Source organism: Chiloscyllium punctatum, chromosome 2 (genome assembly GCF_047496795.1).
Source record: "Chiloscyllium punctatum isolate Juve2018m chromosome 2, sChiPun1.3, whole genome shotgun sequence".
NCBI classification, from domain to species: domain Eukaryota; kingdom Metazoa; phylum Chordata; class Chondrichthyes; order Orectolobiformes; family Hemiscylliidae; genus Chiloscyllium; species Chiloscyllium punctatum.
In genome coordinates, this window is record NC_092740.1 from 97,791,857 (window position 1) to 97,812,669 (window position 20,813).

Below are 20,813 nucleotides of genomic sequence, written 5' to 3' on the forward strand. Positions count from 1 at the left end.
TGACCATTCATACCCACAACCTGTTCAGCTACCTGGAAATAAATCATAAAGTTGACAAAGGCAGAAGGCCTTTGTCATCTACAGCTGGTCACCATTCCATAGATCAATCAACTGCTTCCTGACTGAATCTCACTTTGTACACACTCGCTGGTGCCAGTTCACCTGCAATTAATCTCTCTCCAGTGTTTGAACAAACAACAGTGTGAACACCACTTGCAATGGGTTGCTTTTAAAAAGAACTCGGTTTAAAAGAACTCAGTTTTCTCATTTCAGTCTACACCTCTCACAGTCAAAAATACAGATTTATAACAAGATGTGGACTTTATAGTGCATTACCAAGCCACCCAGTGATAGATATTGAAGTCCTCCACCCCCGTACAATATGCCCTTGCCATCCTAAGTGCCTTTTCCAATTGATATTCTACATGAAGGACACATGATTTATCAACTGATGAAGTAGTGGGAGGTTTCCTTGCCCATGTTTGACCTGATGCCGAGAGAATTCGTGGGGTTGAGTCAATACCTACCACTTCCAGGGCAACTCCTTTTAGACTGCAATTATCATGTGCTGCCCCTGCATTTTGATGGGTGTCTTACCAGTGGGATAGACCAAGGAGTGGTGATGGTGATTCTCAGGCATTGCCTGTAAGATATGATTTGTTGAGTATTAATTGCTTGATGAGTCTGAGTTAGCCCTCTCAATTTTGATACAAGTTTACAATTGTTGGGAAGAAGGACTTTACATTGTTGATGTGGCTGTCTGTGTTGTCATTTATGATGCAAAGAATATCTTCAAACTTCAGTGATTGAATCTCCAGGAATTATGATATTACACTGTTAGTCAGGGGTCCTTGATCAAATAGCACCCTCCAAAGAAAATAGAATATGCTTAAACCCTTGCTTACATCACATCCATTTCAAATAATTTGAACAGTTTATTGCATCTGCGGAAAGCAACTTGTTTTACAGTTTGTACTAATCCATTAACTTATTGTTCCAGAAGGGAAAATGTTCGATTAACTGTGGGATGGCAAAGCTCTTCGAATCCAGTTCACAAAAAGGTACAGTAAATGATATTTGTAGGTTGATCTCTACATAATGTAGTTAATGTCATTCACCAAAGTGTCACAACGATAACTCACCTTTTGTATGTTAGCTGGTAAGGTAGAAAGTATCCCAAGGTGCTGTATTGAGGTTTGATCATACAAAAATGGATGCCACGTAAAAGGAAAACCTATTTAGAGTGGCAATCAAAAATTTGATCAAACGTTTTTAAGGATGACAGCAAAGAGTGAAAGTGGAGTAGTTTAGGAAGTGATAGCTGGGTTGTGTACAGCTGAAAGCATCACAACTTTGTGATATTCTCCTTAGGACAATTGGGAAAGATGAAGCCAGAGGAACTGTTGGCTGTTGTCATGTAGGAAAAGATGATCGGCAGAGAGGGTGAGACCATGGATCAATTTGAAGCAGGGATATAGATTTTAGCAGGAATTTTAATAACATAAAGAAATGCAATGTCCTGTAAGGACAGGTTGGTAATACAGAATGGCTGTCATGACACTTCACTGGAGGTATGAAGCCACAACACCAACCAAAAGAAACAGGATCCAGAATGATGCACTTCCTGGTATGAGGTCTGACATCCACATATTGCATTGGTGGTGCAATGTAGTTGCAGTGTGTACTATATACTGGAGACATTGCAGCAACCCACCAAGTTTCCTTTTGAGATTCTCACAAGTTCTTACACCAGCAAGAACAAAGACAGTTAGTTTCATAGAAGAATCATGACCCTCCGAGAAACAAGCTATTCTTATTTTAATTTTATCCCTTTGTCAGCAACAATGTTGTGAAATTGCCTATTAACATAATTGTAGAAGCATTATCACAAGCACTGCCACAATTCCAATCATTGTTGCCTTGAGATAACTGGTGAGGAGAAGAGAGGAAAATAAAACTTAAAATAATTTGTATCAAACATTGATAAACTTTGGAAACTCAGGTCAGCTATCACCTGTGAGAAAGAAACAGGATTTATATTTCAGATCAATTACTTTTTATTAGAACTGCGTAATTAATAAATATAATAGATCTTAAATGGATGAAAAAGAGCAAAATGGAAGGTCCATGATACAACGAGAGGGAAATAAACTGATGTGTGTTGTTGGGGCAGAATCAAAGGTTTCAGGTTTCAGGTCGAGTGACCTGTCCTCGGAACAGACCTGAAACCTTAACTCTGATTTTTCTTCACAGATGCTACCAGACCTGATAGGCTTTTCCAGCAACTTCTGTTTTTGTTTCTGATCTCAGCATCAGCAATTCTTTTGGATAAAAAAACAAAAGAATTGTGAGTGATAGAATTTAGAAAGGAAAAATGTCCCTATTATGTTTTGCTTTTGTATTCAAAAGATAAATTTTATTTAAGATGTCATGTGTTAGATGGCTGTGTCAAGTATAAATAACATTTTGTTGGTTTATGTAATTTTTGACATCCAAGGATGATGCTTTTTTTAAAACATAAGTATTTAAAACAGAAGATCTATTATATTTTTTAAAACATAAGTACAGTGAACCTGGAAACCGGCCACAGACATAGATAGCTAGAACGTTAGCTGATGCGGCCCAAGATATTCTGCATATTCCTGCACCATATATTTATATATAACTGATAAAAAAATTGAGATTTGGGACAGATGTAAGGCTTCACCTGATGACTGAGAGCAATTTATTATTACATTCAGGGCTTAGTACCTCGTGAGATTGTTTGTGGAAATAGAAATGTGCAAGCAGATAAATGCTGCAAAAACATATTAAGGTGATGGATTCTCAGGGGAACGTAGCATGAAAAGCCAAGTTTCTGGTATTGAGACTGGCTCTAATGCAACGAGGGGTACATCGGCTTCCAAGAGATCCAGTTGTATTAGGGGATTCTGTAGTCAGAGGTACAGACAGACGTTTCTGTGGCCAGCAGAGAAAAAGCAGAATGGTGTGTTGTTTCCCTGGTGCCAGGATCAAGGATGTCTCAGAGACGGTGCAGAGTGTTCTCATGGGGGAGAGGGGCAAGCAGTAGGCCATTGTCCACATTGGAACCAACGACATTGAAAGGGAAAAGGTTGAGACTCTGAAGGGAGATTACAGAGAGTTAGGCAGAAATTTAATAAGGAGGTCCTCAAGGGTAGTAATTTCTGGATTACTCCCAGTGCTACGAGCTAGAGAGGGCAGGAATAGGAGGATAGAGCAGATGAATGCATGGCTGAGGAGCTGGTGTATGGGAGAAGGATTCACATTTTTGTGTCATTGGAATCTCTTATGGGAGAGAAGTGACCTGTACAAGAAAGACGGATTGCACCTAAATTGGAAGGGGACTAATATACTGGCAGGGAAATTTGCTAGGACTGTTTGGGAGGATTTAAACTAGTAAGGTGGGGGGTGGGGGGATGGGGGGTGTGGGGGGTGGGGGGGGTGGGAGGGACCCGGGAGATAGTGAATAGTGAGGAAATAGATTGATCTGAGATGGGTACAGCAGAGAACAGAAGTGAGTCAAACAGTCAGGCCAGGCAGGGACAAGGTAGGACTAATAAATTAAACTGCATTTATTTCAGTGCAAGGGGCCTAACAGGGAAGGCAGATGAACTCAGGGCATGGTTAGGAACATTGGACTGGGATATCATAGCAATTACAGAAACATGGCTCAGGGAAGCACAGGACTGGCAGCTTAATGTTCCAGGATACAAATGCTACAGGAAGGATAGAAAGGGACGCAAGAGAGGAGGTGGGCGGGGCTGGCATTTTTGATAAGGGATAGCATTACAGCTGTGCTGAGGGAGGATATTCCTGGAAATACATCCAGACAAGTTATTTGGGTGGAACTGAAAAATAAGAAAGGGATGATCACCTTATTGGGATTGTATTATAGACCCCCTAAATAGTCACAGGGAAATTGAGAAACAAACTTGTGAGGAGATCTCAGCTATCTGTAAGAATAAGAGGGTAGTTATGATAAGGGATTTTAACTTTCTAAACATCGACTGGGACTGCCATAGTTTTAAAGGTTTAGATGGAGAGGAATTTGTTAAGTGTGTACAAGACAATGTTCTGAGTCAGCATGTGGATATACCTATGAGGAGAAGGTGCAAAACTTGACCTACTCTTGGGAAATAAGGCAGGACAGGTGACTGAGGTGTCAATGGGGGAGCATTTTGGGGCCGGCGACCATAATTCTATTCGTTTTAAAATAGTGATGGAAAAGGATATACCAGATCTAAAAGTTGAAGTTCTAAATTGGAGAAAGCCAATTTTGGCGGTATTAGGCAAGAACTTTCAAAAGCTGATTGGGGGCAGATCTTCGCAAGTAAAAGGACGGCTGGAAAATGGGAAGCCTTCAGAAATGAGGTAATGAGAATCCAGAGAAAGTATATTCCTGTTATGGTGAAAGGAAAGGCTGGTAGGTATAGGGAATGCTGGATGACTAAAGAAATTGAGGGTTTGTTTCAGAAAAAGGAGGAAGCATATGTCAGGTATAGACAGGATAGATCGAGTGAATCCTTAGAAGAGTATAAAGGCAGCAGGAGTATAGTTCAGAGGGAAATCAGGAGGGGAAAAAGGGGACATGAGATAGCTTTGGCAAATAGAATGAAGGAGAATCCAAAGAGTTTTTACAAATACATTAAGGACAAAAGGGTAACTAGGGAGATAATAGGACCCCTCAAAGATCAGCAAGATGGCCTTCGTGTGGAGCCACAGAAAATGGGGGAGATACTAAACGAATATTTTGCATCATTATTTACTGTGGAAAAGGATATGGAAGATATACACTGCAAAAAAATAGATGGTGAGATCTTGCAAAATGTCCAGATGACAGAGGCGGACGTGCTGGATATCTGGAAACGGTTAAAAGTGGATAAATCCCCAGGACCTGATCAGGTGTACCTGAGAACTCTGTTGGAAGCTAGAGAAGTGATTGCTGGGCCTCTTGCTGAGATATTGGTATCATCAATAGTCACAGGTGAGGTGCCGGAAGACTGGAGTTTGGCAAATGTGGTGCCACTGTTTAAGAAGGGCAGTAAAGACAAGCTAGGGAACTATTGAGCTGGTGGGCATGTTGTTGGAGGGAATCCTGAGGGACAGGATGTACATATATTTGGAAGGAAATATATTCCTGATGGAGGGCTTTTGCCCGAAACATCGATTTTACTGCCCCTCGGATGCTGCCTGCACTGCTGTGCTCTTCCAGCACCTCTATTCCAGAATCTGGATTCCAGCATCTGCTGTCATTGTTTTTACCTATATATTTGGAAAGGCAAGGACTGATTTGGGATAGTCAACATGGTTTTGTGCGTGGGAAATCATGTCTCACAAACTTGATTGATTTTTTTGAAGAAGTAACAAAGAGGATTGATGAGGGCAGTGCAGTAGATGTGATCTATATGGACTTCAGTAAGGCTTTCGACAAGGTTCCCCATGGGAGACTGATTAGCAAGGTTAGATCTCTTGGAATACAGGGAGAGCTAGCCATTTGGATATAGAACTGGCTAGAAGGTCGAAGACAGAGGGTGGTGGAGGAGGGTGGTTTTTCAGATTGGAGGCCTGTGGCCAGTGGAGTGTCACAAAGATTGGTGCTGGGCCCTCTACATTTTGTTATTTACATAAATGATTTGGATGCGAGCATAAGAGGTACAGTTAGTAAGTTTGCAGATGACACCAAAATTGGAGATGTGCTGGACAGCAAAGAGGGTTACTTCAGATTACAACAGGATCTTGACCAGATGGGCCAATGGGTTGAGAAGTGGCAGATGGAGTTTAATTCAGATAAATGCGAGGTGCTGCATTTTGGGAAAGCAAATCTTAGCAGGACTTATACACTTAATGGTAGGGTCCTAGGGAGTGTTGCTGAACAAAGAGACCTTGGAGTGCAGGTTCATAGCTCCTTGAAAGTGGAGTCGCAGGTAGATAGGATAGTGAAGAAGGCATTTGATATGCTTTCTTTTATTGGTCAGAGTATTGAGTACAGGAGTTGGGAGGTCATGTTGCGGCTGTACATGACATTGGTTAGGCCACTGTTGGAATATTGTGTGCAATTCTGGTCTCCTTCCTGTTGGAAAGATGTTGTGAAACTTGAAAGGGTTCAGAAACGATTTACAAAGATGTTGCCAGGGTTGGAGGATTTGAGCTACAGGGAGAGGCTGAACAGGCTGGGGCTGTTTTCCCTGGAGTATCGGAGGCTGAGGGTTGAACTTATAGAGGTTTACAAAATTATGAGGGCATGGATAGGATAAATAGGCATCGTCTTTTCCCTGGGGTCAGGGAGTCCTGAACTAGAGGGCATAGGTTCAAGGTGAGAGGGGAAAGATATAAAAGAGACCTAAGTCGCAACTTTTTCACGCAGAGGGTGGTAGTGTATGGAATGAGCTGCCAGAGGATGTGGTGGATGCTGGTACGATTGCAACATTTAAGAGGCATTTGAATGGGTATATGAATAGGAAGGGTTTGAAGGGATATGGTCCGGGTGCTGGCAGGTGGGACTAGATTGTGTTGGGATATCTGGTCGGCATGGACGGGTTGGACCGAAGGGTCTGCTTCCATGCTGTACATCTCTATGACTTTATAATTGAAGGTATATGGTCAGTTATGTGAAATCAGTGTTGTATTGTCAGTCATTCAACAGATGTATTCCCACTGACCAGCATGATAGAAATTATTATAAAAAGTGTGCCTGTGTTTGGTCCAAAATTCGACTGAGGGTTTTTGGCATTTTTGAGTAAGGCACAATTTATGTAATATTGTATTGTCGTTACATTTGCTTCATGGATATAGAAACATATTTGCACTCTATTACATTCACCAGTTGAATGCAGATTTTTATTACATCTAATTGAAAAGTATGAAGACTATGTTGAAAAAACTAACATTCCCTCTTTGCACAGGATATTACAGGTTCAGAAGTGTTTATTTTTGTCTGCTCTTCACTGATGAATTTTAATTAGTAAGTATTGGCACTCAAAATCAATTCCAATTTGTTCTTGCTATCAGAATTTCTATGCTTTGTCTTAGGAATTAACTGTCCGGTTGACTGATGACACAAATCCATTTTTCTTGTATAACCTTACAATTGGTGAAGAAGATTTTCAAGGGTAAGTAATGAATCTTGTAAGTAAAATTCAATAGAACAAATGTAAATTTGTTCCTTTTTCTTCATGAGCATAAAATTCATCACATTTCTATCCCTGTTTTGCATTAACATAAAGATAGAAATTTGTTCCTTCTCCACCCTATCCCTAGCGTGGATACCAGCAGACATTCTTCAGTACTCTGTTTTTACTTCAGATCTTTACCATCTGCAATATTTTGTTTTGTGTAAATTAGCTAAATTAGTTTTGTTTTTGAATCTTGTGGGTTTGTGATGATATAATTAGAAATAGAATCTCAGACTGCTTTTTGCTAGCTCTGTTAATTTCAACTACTGGACCCAAAATGTTAACTCTGCTTTCTCTCCACAGATGCTGCCAGACCTGCTGAGTTTTTTCCAGCAATTTCTGTTTTTGTTGTTTACAACCAATACATCCCATTCTGAAAGCTCACAGGAAACGATTGAAAAAGATGTACATATCAGTTGAATGAATACATCAAAATCTGATAATCTCATAACTAAAAGTTGCTTAACATTCACCTTGGAAATTTAATTACTTATTGATTCTTGGTATTACAAGCAAAAAGTTACAGATAAAAAGCAGTGATACTAGTTGTTCAGAAAATGCAAGTTGCAAGTGCAATTGAAGTGTTATATGGAGAGAGAAACTGGAGGGGAAAAAAGGTACTCAACACCAGGGGTTATCTCTGTTGCATTCTCCATCGGGATTAATACAAGGCAAATGCAGGGAATTAGCATCGTTTCAAGGATGAATGTAAAATAATTTCTACTGTTTGTCCCCTGTGCTAAGTAGTTTTGAAGAAGTTCTTTAACTTATTTACAAATCAAATAATTCGCTATAAACCTTGCTATTGCAGTTTGAATTCTTGTTCCAAGTTCTTTTCAGGAAAATGTTGCAAGTTTATGAGATAGAACAAGGAATAATTTAAAATGCTGTGATTCATTTTTAATTCCTAGCGACTATTTATTTGATTTGTGAAGTCACATTCACGCATGCATTCAATTTTTTAATTCAGTCAGTTGTGATAATTGCTTTTCAGTTGAGATTTTACCAACTTGCCAAACTTTAGGTTATTTAATAAGTTATTGCTAAATAAATTTTAGGGTGATTTGAAAGCGGTGTTTATTTTGTTTTATAACTTTCAGATTGGCTTCTTCAACTAGATGACTTCTGTGCTGGAGATTCCTGCATGGGCTCATGTAATGAACTGGTCCAGGAATGCTCTGATCCAGCAGCAAAGAAACTTTTCATTGAGTGCTGTATTCTACTATAGTTTAAATGTCTAGCATTTTACAGCTCATGTGAAATAGTGAGCATGTAAGGTAACAAAGGGGTAACCATGTCAGGTGATGAGATGAGTAAGGTGCTAGGTAGATGGGTATAGGTAGAATGAGAGTTGGCATGAGGATTGTCAGGATGGGTTGTGTTGTGGGGTAGTGTTGGATATGCTGGAGGTGGGGTCATGACATTTTGGGATGGGTGTCATGAAAAGGTTATTGAACCAGCCAGGCTGGTCAGTGCTGAATTCAAGGTTCAGTTCATCGTTTGCCTGAAGTTATAATAGGGGTTCTTAACCCTCTAATTGTTCCTGGTTAACTATTAAGCTCGATTGGGTCAGAATCCTCAAGTTCCAACTTTAAGGAAGATTTTTTCTGAGGGTTCCAAATACAGGGGAACTGCCTATCAGGAATTCAATTTATTGGCTCATTTCAGTGAAGCCAGCTGCAGATAGATTTCACATGATCTTAATGTGCAACTCCAGTATACTCCGTTCCAATAATTATCTGGGCCAATAAGACAAGAGCCGATTTGTGGCCAGTGGTGAATGATACTTACTGTTCGCTACACCAACAGTTAACTGAATTTTTGACAGGTATATAGACGTGCTCTCAGTGTGAGCCTGATCCAAGGTATGCAGTCCACGGGGGATCTGTAGCATCTTTGAGCAGGGTAAGGCCCAGTAAAGCTCTTCAACCATTTGGATTGGAGCAATATGAATACTCTAAAGAAGGACTTGCAAATTAGCTTTAAATCATGTGCATAAAGACATGATGGGGAAAATAAGCTAAAACTAAGCTAGAGAGATAAAATAAAACACTTTTAATTAAATTACCGATGCTAAGTTATGAAGGTAGGAGTTTCTATATTTATTAAATTAGATTATCAGATCCAGATTTTTAAAATTATTTCAATCAGATTTGCATCAGATTTAACATTTCCTGGCATGTTCACTAAATAGATACTGCAGTTTCACCTCTTGGTGTTAATCAAGCCTGTTGGTGAAGCTTTATTTGAACAAAGTCAGTTGAGGAGCTTGATTACTTAAGAAAGTGGGTTAACTATACAGGTATGAAATCTGGAAGTTATTGCTCAGAATAATGTGACTGCTGGTTGTCTCACCTTAATTCCCAAAACAAAATCTGGGTTATTGGGTGCATTATGATAGCAATTTTATTGTCTTTAGTTCTCTTGAGCGTATATCCTTATGTGAAAATGAAGTTAATGATACTTAAAGGCTCATAGTTCATTTTGTTAGGGACTGTGGAAATAAGGATTCTGAGTATTCTGCGATGTTTGTTAAGCTCAATATTTAACTACCTCAGCATTCTATTTTGAAGTAGTCTGTGTATTGACAATATTTACTGTCTATTAATCTTACTTATGCGTATATTCTCTTAAACTTAAATAATGAATCTATCCTGAAAACTTATTTTTATTTCATCCATGTGTCATTATTAAATCAATACTGCACTCTTTACAACCTGGTAGTAGAAGTGTGAAGTCTTTAAACAGTGTGCTGTTAAAGCTTCTGTTTGAGGTGAGCAGGAGTGTTGATGGCAAACCTTATTTCTTTAAAATTAAAATGAATTGTGACATCCCTATCTATTTGAACGCCTTTCATATTACTCCCTGGAAATAATGGAATGGAATTATCAGTAGTTAGCAACCTTAGTAAATAATGAGAAAAAAATGAGTAACCACGTTCCTATTTGGCATGTTTTGTAGTTTTGATTCTGATTATTTCTATCTTTCATGTGGATACATCTGAGAATGGAAGCAGTAACCTTTCTTTTCTGTTTCTTCTTGACAACTTCGAGAGAGGTTGATAATTATTGGAAAGAAAGAAAAAATAGTTTTGGCATCACAGTTCAAACCAGTGATATGGGTTCACAATCTTGCAAAATATTGCAATAGTGGCATGGAACCTTGGGTAGGTTGCACTTATGGTGTTCCGTTCTGGCTTTCAAATTGCAAAATGATTTATAGTCATATTGGCTAAGGTACAAAAAGTGATTTGCAGAGATGGTATCAGAACTGAGAAATTATAACTATCAGGAAATAATGAAGGAAATAGGACTGTTTTCCTTTGGAAAGGCGAAGGCTGAGAAGTAATCACTTAGAGCTTCTTAGAATTATGACGAAGTTGGATAGGGTGAATTTTTCACTCATTGGTCAGATTATAGAACTTGCTACCCCACGGAGTAGTTGAAGTACACAGCATAGGTGTATTGAAGAAATTAGCTATGTAAACACTTGATGGTGAAAGGAATAGAATGCTTTGCTGATATGGAACATCAGGACCTATTCCTGTTTAACGAGATGACCTGTCTTAGTACTGGAAATATTGTATGATGTAAAATTAAGTTAACTATTCGATTTTACAGTTTAAAGATTCAACAAGGACTGCTGGTAGAATTTTCTGCTTTTCCACACCGATTCATAGAGCTTCTGGACCAATGTATCCAGGAACAAAGCAAAGAGGTGCCAAGGTGGGTTTGATATATCATCTAATTGAACAGAAGTATGAATTTCTCTTGATTCGCTTCTAGGAATGATTACCTCCATCCTTTACATTTTTATGAGTCTTGAATTCTGTGACCTTGAATTATCAAAAAATTAAGAGGAGTTTCCTAGTGTACTAAATAACTGCAATAATTCTGCTGTGACCCATAATCATGAGCAGGATCTACAGATACATCCTGTTGATTCTAGCTGAGACACTTTAATTTCAGTTTCAATTTATGATCAGATTGTTGCTCATTTATTCAATTTTTATGTAATCAGTACTTTTCTTTTAAAAGTCACAAGCTTGTGTTCAAAACCCTATATCTCTATCATCTTCTCCAGCCCCACAACTCTCTGAGATATCTGTGCTTCTCTATTCTATTATCTGGAGCAGCTGCTGTTTTAGTTTCTCTACAGTTGGTAATGGTGCTTTCACTCGCCTAAGCCTGGAAACTTAGGAATTCTCCCAATCTTTCTACGTCACTTTTCTTCTTTGAGAGACTCCTTGAGATCTGCGTCTTTCATCAAGCTTTTTGGTACCTGACCCATTGGGTTGAGGGGATAGCAGGAGAAATATCAAGCTCTGTGCCAGTCATTTTCCAACCATTGACCAAGAGGCAACTAGTTACTGGAGTTTTATATTTGGCTCCTAGTATAAGTGGTTCAAGCTTGCTTTCATCTTGTCCTGTCCTCAGTTACAATTAGAACATCTGTAACTAGAATATCCAGGGACATTTGAGAGTTGCATTATCCATAAGACTGAGAATGACTGAAAAGGTAGCCTTAAGGAATCCATTGGCACTGCTTGATATTGAAGACATTGAAATAACTCTACTTTAGTAAAGTGTTCAACTGTGTAGTTGGTGGTTTTTAGTGCTATAAGTCCACATGAGCAGAAATGAGAGACAACATTATATGCGTCACCTTTCCAGCACATTGCATATGTGAAATATGCTATAAAGCAGATTGCTAATTTGCAAATGGTACAGTAAACCAAAGTTCCATCTGCCTCTCAGGTAGTTGTAAAAGATTCCTTGGCAAAAGACCAGGCAAATTTTCCTGTTATCCTAGCCAATAATTATCACTCAGCCAATATGGATTATCTGGTCATTTATTCTAATATTGCTAGTGGAACCTATTGTGTGCAAACTAATGAAATGCAAAACAGTGTAGCAAACAATGAGTAGACACCTAAAGTACTTAATTGTCTGAAGTGTTGAGGGGTAGCTTGTGATTGTAAAAGACAGTTTATAGCTGAAAGGTTATTTTTGTCCAATTGTATTTAAACAATTTCTGATTTTAAAATGCTTTACGTTATTAATTTTCTGTAGGTTTATGCTTCAGTTGGCAACCCAGCATCATCCATTGGACTGCATGCCTGCAAGTTTAGATATAGTAGAAACCAATCCATTCAAGCACCTCACCCACCTCTCCTTAAAGCTGCTTCCAGGAAATGACAATGATATTAAGAAATATTTGGCTATCTGCTTGCAAAATGTGAAGGTTTGTTTCTAATCCTGTTTCCAGTGTAAAATTAAACTTATTCTTAAGTTTATTCTGATTGATTATTCCAATAATGAAACATTCTTTAAAAAGTTGTCTTATAATAATCTGATACTAATCCATTAATTTATGTAATCTTTTCTCAAGGTATGATTTTGGACAAAAGCTGCAAATGCTTTCTTTCCTTTCAGTCAAAACTTTAATTCTCCTTTTGGTCATCTTGTTGAAAAATTCTATATCAATATAGTCTAATTTATGGAAAAACTAGATAAATACCGACAGCTCAGTATCTTTAAGTTACTAACCGAGGCCAGAGCAGAGAGTAATAAAGTATGTTAGGCCAACCTCCAGTCGCTCAGCACCACTTTTGTATGATACTGGAAGCAAGGCAAAACAGAATTTAGTTGCTTCTTGGATGAGAGCTCACCTGGTGATGGTAGGCACATTAGGTTTTGGACACTTTCAGTGTGCTCCGTGTCTAGACTTTTTTTTTCTTGGAAGATTGTACTCTGGGTAAGGGATGACTGTGAATAAAAAAATGCTGTAAAATTTCAACATTTCTAACCTGTTTTTTCTGCCCTTTATGTTTACGATTTTGATTGGCATCATTGTGGACTCTTTGCCCCCCCCATCTATATATCTATATAGTTATCTCATTTACTGAATTTGCAATGAGGTTATTGCAGAGAAACATGTTCAATTAGTCCTCACTTTGTTGATAACTGTTCATTGATCCACTAAAATATTATTGCAGATATCAAATTGAATTATTTCTAGAACCATACTATTTCTGATCAAATTCAGCAATTGTGAATGATCTCTGACTAAAATGATAAAACTATATAACAGGAATGAAAAGAATCCATCTGGGGAGAAAAAGATGAGTACAATGTTGCTAAATTCAAGTGTCAATTTCACTTTTATGATATATTGCTTAACACAGAAAATAATGTACCACTTAAAGTATATTTCAGTTTTACTTCATAATATGTTATGTATGATGCTAACTATTAAGTTGATGGATTTAAGAAATCTTTGAAAAGGCTAACTATAACAAATTTCAAAGTTATTTTCTTTTTCAGATAGAAAATAGTTCTCTGCAAGAAAAGTTGCACAGAACAGAAGAAGATCTAACAAAAAGATTAAGTATCACTCAACAGGTTTGTATATAAAAGCCTTGATTTTCAGCAGTATAATAGTAGCATGAACTGAAATACTAGTGTGCATTGCTATATATCAAGTATGAAGATTTCTTGACTTAATCTTGACCTAAGCTGTTGTAAGTTTATTTTTAAAATGTCAGACAAGACGATGAGAATTTGCTGGCCTCTACAAGGCATGATCATAGCAAAAAGGGTTGGATAGAAATGCTAAAATTGAGAAGAGCTGTACCAACAATGAGGCCAACTTTAAACAATCCTCCTGCCACCACAATAATATGGGGAGCAAAGTAAAAATCCAGCAGCTCTATGAAGCCCCACTTTTTCTAGCTGTAAACATTTTCTGACAATGAATGAGCCTCCAGCTGAATGCAGACAACTTCTTGGTGATGTCCCAGAGGGGGAGGTTTCTTCTTTTCAAACATGGAGGCCGGGCACGGGGAATGGTCCTACCAATTATACTGGAATGTCTCCATTAATATAATTTTAATGTTAATATAAGAATTTCTTCAGCCTATCTAGTAGGTTGAAGGGTTCAAGCTTTGCTCAGCACTGGCCGTTGTTGCTGATACTGCCAGTCCTTGTATTGGGAACAGCCAAACTGAACAGTTTGTTCTTCAGCTGTGAAATCAAAGGGAGGGAATGCTGCTTGCTGGGTGTGTTGCATTTTTGGCCACTATCAGGTCTGATTTTTTTTTGGGAAATTTCTTTTGATGTCTTTAGCAATGCAGTGTTTCTGATCCTTATGTTGATGACCGAAAGGAAATTGGACTGAAGGGTATATAATTGCACAATGAGATGACAATAAAAATATGGAGTAAGCAAAGAACTCCTCCATGGCTGAAACTTCATATGTGTGTTGACTTTCAAACTGCTGACCATCCCATTCTTGCCATTCTTTCTTCTCAAGATCCATCTCCGTGTCATCACACTTATTGGTTCCTTCGTATTTGTCAATATATATCCAAAGGTAGAACATAGAAAAGTACAGCACAGAACAGGCCCTTCAGCCCATGATGTTGTGCCGAGGATTATTCCTAATCTAAAATAAAATAGTGGGCAGCATGGTGGCACAGTGGTTAGCACTGCTGCCTCACAGCGCTAGAGATCTGGGTTCAATTCCCGTCTCAGGCGACTGACTGTGTGGAGTTTGCACATTTCCTCCGGGTGCTCCGGTTTCCTCCCACAGTCCAAAAATGTGCAGGTTAGGTGAATTGGCCATGCTAAATTGCCTGTAGTGTTAGCTAAAGGGGTAATGTAGGGGAATGGGTCTGGGTGAGTTGCGCTTCGGCGGGTCGGTGTGGACTTGTTGGGCCGAAGGGCCTGTTTCCACACTGTAAGTAATCTAATCTAAAAGTAATCTAATTCTAACCTAACTTACGCACCCCTCAATTCACTGCTGTCCATGTACATGTCCAGCCGTCATTTAAATGTCCCTAATGACTCTGCTTCCACCACCACTGCTGGCAACGCATTCCATGCATTCACAACTCTCTGTGTAAAAACCTACCTCTGACGTCTCCTCTACACCTTCATCCTAACGCTTTAAAACTATGACTCCTCGTGCCAGTCAGTCCTGCCCTGGGGAAAAGTCTCTGGCTATCGACTCTATCCATGCCTCTCATTACCTTGTATACCTTGATCAGGTCACCTCTCTTCCTCCTTCTCTCCAGAGAGAAAAGTCTAAGCTCAGTCAACCTCTCTTCATAAGACAAGCCTTCCAGTCCAGGCAGCATCCTGGTAAACCTTCTTTGCACGCTGGTAAACCTTCTTTCTATCCTGTCCAAAGCATTCATATCTTTCCTATAATGGGGCGATCAGAACTGGACACAATATTCCAAGTGTGATCTTATCAGGGTTTTGTAGAGCTGTAGCAAAACCTTGCAGCTCTTAAACTCGATCCCCCTCTTAATGAAAGCCAAAATGCCATATGCTTTCTTAAAAACTCTGTTGTCCACTTGGGTGGCAACTTTGAGGGATCTATGCACTTGAACACTAAGATCCACTGTTCCTCCACACTGCCAAGAATCCTATCTTTAATCCTATATTCAGCATTCAAGTTCAACCTTCCAAACTGCATCACTTCTTATTTATCCAGATTGATTGCCATCTGCCATTTCTCAGCCCATCTTTGCATCCTGTCTATGTTGCGTTGCAGTCTGCAATAGCCCTCAATACTATCAATGGTACCTCCAACTTTTGTGTCAACGGCATATGTACTAACGCACCCATCAACCTACTCATCCAGGTCATTTCTAAAAAACTACTAAGAACAGAGCCCTGCGGGACAACACTCACCACTGACGTTGAGGCAGAATACTTTCCACCTACGACCACTCTCTGCCTCCTGTTAACCAACCAATTCTGAATCCAGGTAGCCAAGTTCTTCTGTATCCCATACCTCCTGACTTTATGAATGAGCCTACCATGGGGAACCTTATCAAATGCCTTGTTGAAGTCCATGTACACCACATCCACTGGTCGATCTTCATCGACCTGTCTCATCACCTCCTCAAAGAACTCAGTAAGATTTGTGAGGCATGACCTGCCCCTCACAAAGCCATGCTGACTGCCTTTAATCATGCTATGCTTTTCCAAATAGTCCTAAGTTCTTTCTCTCAAGCTTCCCAAAACAGACTGAATTGTCTGTAATTGCCAGGGATTTCCCTAATCCCCTTCTTGAAAAGAGGAAGAACATTCACCACCCTCCAATCCTCCAGTATGATTCCCATGGCAAGTGAGGAAGCAAAGATCTGCATTAGCGGCTTAGCAACCTCCTTTCTCACTTCCCGGAGCAACCTAGGAAAAATCTGGTCTGGCTAGATGTTTACCAAAATTTCCAGCGCATCAACTTCATCAATCTTAATCTGTTCAAGCCTATTTCCCAGCTCCTCAAAGTTCTCATTCACACAAGGTCCCTTTCCTTAGAGAAAACCAAAGCAAAAAACTCATTTAGGGTTTCCTATGCGTTTGGATTAACCATAATAAATGAGGAGCAAATGGAATATGGCCTAGGTCTGGCTCTTCAGTAGACAATAGGTACAGGAGTAGGCCATTCTGCCCTTCGAGCCAGCACCACCATTCATTATGATCATACCTGATCGTCCTCAATCAGTATCCTGTTCCTGCCTTATCCCCATAACCCTTGATTCCACTATCCTTAAGAGCTCTATCCAACTCTTTCTTGAAAGTATCCAGAGACTTGGCCTCTGTGGCAGAGCATTCCATACAGAGTGTTGGTGCATCCTTAATGGGCTGAATAGCCATTCTTTGCGCAATAGTATTCTGCAATTCTATATTCTCACTTTTCTTTTGTCCATGTGGTCACCTCTGCTCTGTCATAAGGTTACATTACTAGTTTTCTCTTAGTTTTCCCTTAACAATAGTAATTGCAAGAAATGAACTGGCTTTCACATGGATGTCTTTAGCACCTAAATCTACTTCCTTTGTAGTGATATTAATTGGAAACTATTATCTGTATATCATACGTCAAGCTTTGAATGAGTTAGAACTTCCAGTGATTTGGCATTGACAAAGTGAAAGTTTTATGATTTAATTCTTAAGTGCTGATTCCATCAACCTCCATGGACTCACTTAGATGGAATTCCTGAATTAAACCCATTATGAATCTATTTTATCATGAGCTAATTTTGAATTTTCAGAATCGATTAGTTACCAAATAAAAGAATTTCCAGAAAATGCAGAAAATACTTCTTTCCTCTTTCTACTGTATCATTGGTACCGACGTAGACCACGACAATTGGATCTTTCCCCTCCCACTTCAAATTCCTCTCTTCAGATGAGTTTTTGTGAGCCCAGACACCAGGCAGGAATCATAGCCCTTGGGACTGTCGATCCTGGTCATGGAGAACAGTGTCTGTTTCCCTCACTATGTTATCCCCGATTACAGCTACATTCTCTTTTTTTTCTTCCCACTCTTGAATGGCTCTTTGTGCCATGGTGCAATGGTTAGTTTGATAATCTTTCCTAGGACCCCCACTTTCATCCACATAGGGAACAAGAACGTCAAGCCTGTTAGACAAGCTCAAGGACTGAGGCTCTTTCATCATCACCATCTGGATCCCGCTATGACCTGCCTCGCTCACAGTCATATCCTCCTGTCCCTGTCCACTGACCGAATTTAAGATCGTTAATCTAAAGAGTGTGACTGCCTCCTGAAACCATGTCCAAGTAATCTTTTCCCCTCTCTGATGTATCACAGTGTCAAAACTCAAACACCAGCTCATTAACTCTGAGCTAGAGTTCCTCAAGTAACCAACGCTTGCTGCAGATATGGTCATTATGAACCATAATGAGGTCAACCAACTCCCACATCATGCAGTTGCAACGCAATGCCTGGCCTGGCATCTCTGTTTTAATTACTTAGCTCTTAATTTCATTTTTAAAAATATCATACTTGTCTTTTAGTTTGTAGCGTCTAAGTATTTCAACTTTTTACCTTCAACCTGAAAGTAACCGATAATGGTCAAATTAGTAGCTGTCATCAACCAACAAGCTTACTGTTTATCTGTGATGTTACTTCTTTGTGCTGGGCCTCTGATCTTCCACAGTTGTCCTGTAAAAAGACCTTACAAACAATAAACCAAAAAAAAAGCAAGCAAGAAGCATCTCTTCCCCTCTGCACTAAATTTCCACGATGCCTCCAAATTTCCAATTTCCCAAAACTACAAACTCACTCTGGCTGTGTCTCACTCTGAATGGGATCTCTCCTTGCCTGGTGATAAGTTTGCTGATCCACAGCTATTTGTGCAGAGTTAACATAATTGAGCTTGTGTTCATGCTGATTTGTCATACAATAGTTCTGCTATGACGCGGTAGTTCCATTCTCGTGCAATCCTGTGTTATAAGAAAATCGTTTAATAACTGCACCATTTAAACTAATGGGGTTGGCATTGCGTTATAATCAATACATGTTTAAAACTTCATGCTTTAGAAACTGTGTCCCCAATTTGTCAATCGTGCTATAGCAAATTTGCGTTAACGAAATGTACATTATAGCAGAACAACCTGTATGCTATTTGTATTCTGTTTGGTAAAGTCTTCTGGGAGATTTCTTGTGTTTTCCAATGTCTTAGAGTCATAGAAATGTACAGCACAGAAACCGACCTTTCATCCAATTCATTACTGCCGACCAGATATTCCAACCCAATCTAGTCCCACCTACCAGTACCTGGCCCATATCCCTGCAAACCCTTCATATTCATATATCCATTCAGATGCCTTTTAAATGTTGCAATTGTACTAGCCTCCACCACTTCCTCTGGCAGTTCATTCCATACACGTACCACCCTCTGCATGAAAAAGTTGCCCCTTCGGTGTCTCTTATATCTTTCCCCTCTCACCCTAACCCTATGCCCTCTAGTTCTGGACTCCCCCATGTCAGGGAAAAGTCTTTATCTATTTATCCTAACCATGCCCCTCATGATTTTATAACCTCTACAAGGTCACCTCCGACACTCCAGGGAACACAGCCCCAGTCTATTCAACCTCTCCCTATAGCTCGAGTCCTCCAACCCTGGCAACATCCTTGTAAATCTTTTCTGAACCCTTTAAAGTTTCACAACATCTTTATGATAGGAAGGAGACCAGAATTGCACGCAATATTCTAACAGTGACCTGATCAATGTCCTTGACAGCTGCAGCATGTCCTCCCAACTCCTGTACTTAATACTCTGACCAATAAAAAGGCAAGCATACGAAATTCCTTCGTCAGTATCCTATTTATCTGCGACTCCACTTTCAAGGAACTATGAACCTGCACTCCAAGGTCTCTTTGTTCAGCAACACTCCCTAGGACCTTGCCATTGAGTGTATAAGTCCCGTTAAGATTTGCTTTCCCAAAATGCAGCACCTCTCATTTATCTAAATTAAAATCCATTTGCCACTTTTCAGCCCATTGGCCCATCTGATCAAGATCCCATTGTAATCTGAGGTGACCTCTTTGCTGTCCACTATGTGTCCAGTTTTGGTGTCATCTATAAACTTACTAACTATACCTCTTATGCTCACATCCAAATCATTTATATAAATGATGAAAAGTAGTGGACCCAGCACCGATCCTTGTGGCACTCCACTGGTCTCGAGTCTCTTCTTTAAAGAAAGAAACTTCCAACGTTGTTTAGATTATGTAAACTATTTCTGCTTCAACACTAAGTACTCGGAATGAATATTTTGAAATTGTATGTATTGCCATTTATGATTTGCCATCCACTAAGATTAACAGATCCCGTGCATGCAGTGAAACATCTAGTTTCCCAATATGCATTTTGACATGTACTGGAACAACATGGGTAAAACTCTCTCCTGTAGTTTAATGTAATGTCATAAGGAAATCTTGGTCTCAAGGAAATGTATCCAACTTTTTTAATTGGTACTGTTAAATATATGGTTAGAGTATACATTGTGAATGAAAATGATCCATTTAAATATGTGTATACTGTATAACCCAGTTGCGATCCACACTGTAACCTAACAAAATAATGCAACTATAAAAGTAGCTTAATACACCAAACTAGGTTCATTTATTTTAGTGAATCTGTACTTATTGCTAAATGTTCATGTTTAGACCTTGGCTGAAAAAAGTAAAGAACTGGATAGATTACGTAATGAATGGACTGCGCATACAAACATGCTAGCAAACAAGCATAGCCAAGAAGTTCTAACAGAACGGGAGAAGGCCTCTCAGGTGAGAAAATGCATGGTTAAGTTGGAAATCAAAATATGAAAAACATTTAAAAGTTTAGGTAAAGAAATATTTATTTAGTGTTATAATTTAGTGCCTTATCCACATGCTAAGCATGTTCTAGAATAATTTACAGTCGGTTGGTCAATTTTTGAGGTAAAGTCACTGTTAGTCAAATACAGCAGTAAATGTGCATGCACTAAATAGAAGTGGTTAGTTTCTTCTTGCTAGTGTTAGTCAAGAAAGGTATGTCAGCCAGAATACGTACACAATGCCAGGAGATCTGTTGTGCTCGTTTTAATTGTTTGCCTCATCTATAGAGTGGCTCCTGTTAATTGCGCAGCATTCTTTGCGTACAGTTTAAGATTGTGCTGAAACCTGTTGTGAGGATGGAAACCGAAACCTAATTTTGAAAAATACCAAAGCTGATCTAAGCTGGCATTTCAATCCAAATAGAGAATATGGTGGAAATGCTAAAGTAAGTTGGTTGCATGGAGCTACATAAGAATCCCC

General features: G+C 39.2%; 1 protein-coding gene across 1 annotated transcript in view; it reads left to right on the forward strand.

Annotated features, from left to right (window-relative positions):
• Nucleotides 1-20,813, forward strand: part of LOC140486954 (spindle assembly abnormal protein 6 homolog) — an 88,423-nt gene that overhangs the window by 33,386 nt on the left and 34,224 nt on the right. Inside the window, exons 2-7 of the mRNA XM_072586214.1 lie at nt 1,001-1,061; nt 7,051-7,130; nt 10,814-10,918; nt 12,266-12,437; nt 13,520-13,597; nt 20,184-20,303. Of these exons, the coding sequence (XP_072442315.1) occupies nt 1,001-1,061; nt 7,051-7,130; nt 10,814-10,918; nt 12,266-12,437; nt 13,520-13,597; nt 20,184-20,303 (616 nt within the window). The remainder of the gene's footprint in view (nt 1-1,000; nt 1,062-7,050; nt 7,131-10,813; nt 10,919-12,265; nt 12,438-13,519; nt 13,598-20,183; nt 20,304-20,813) is intronic.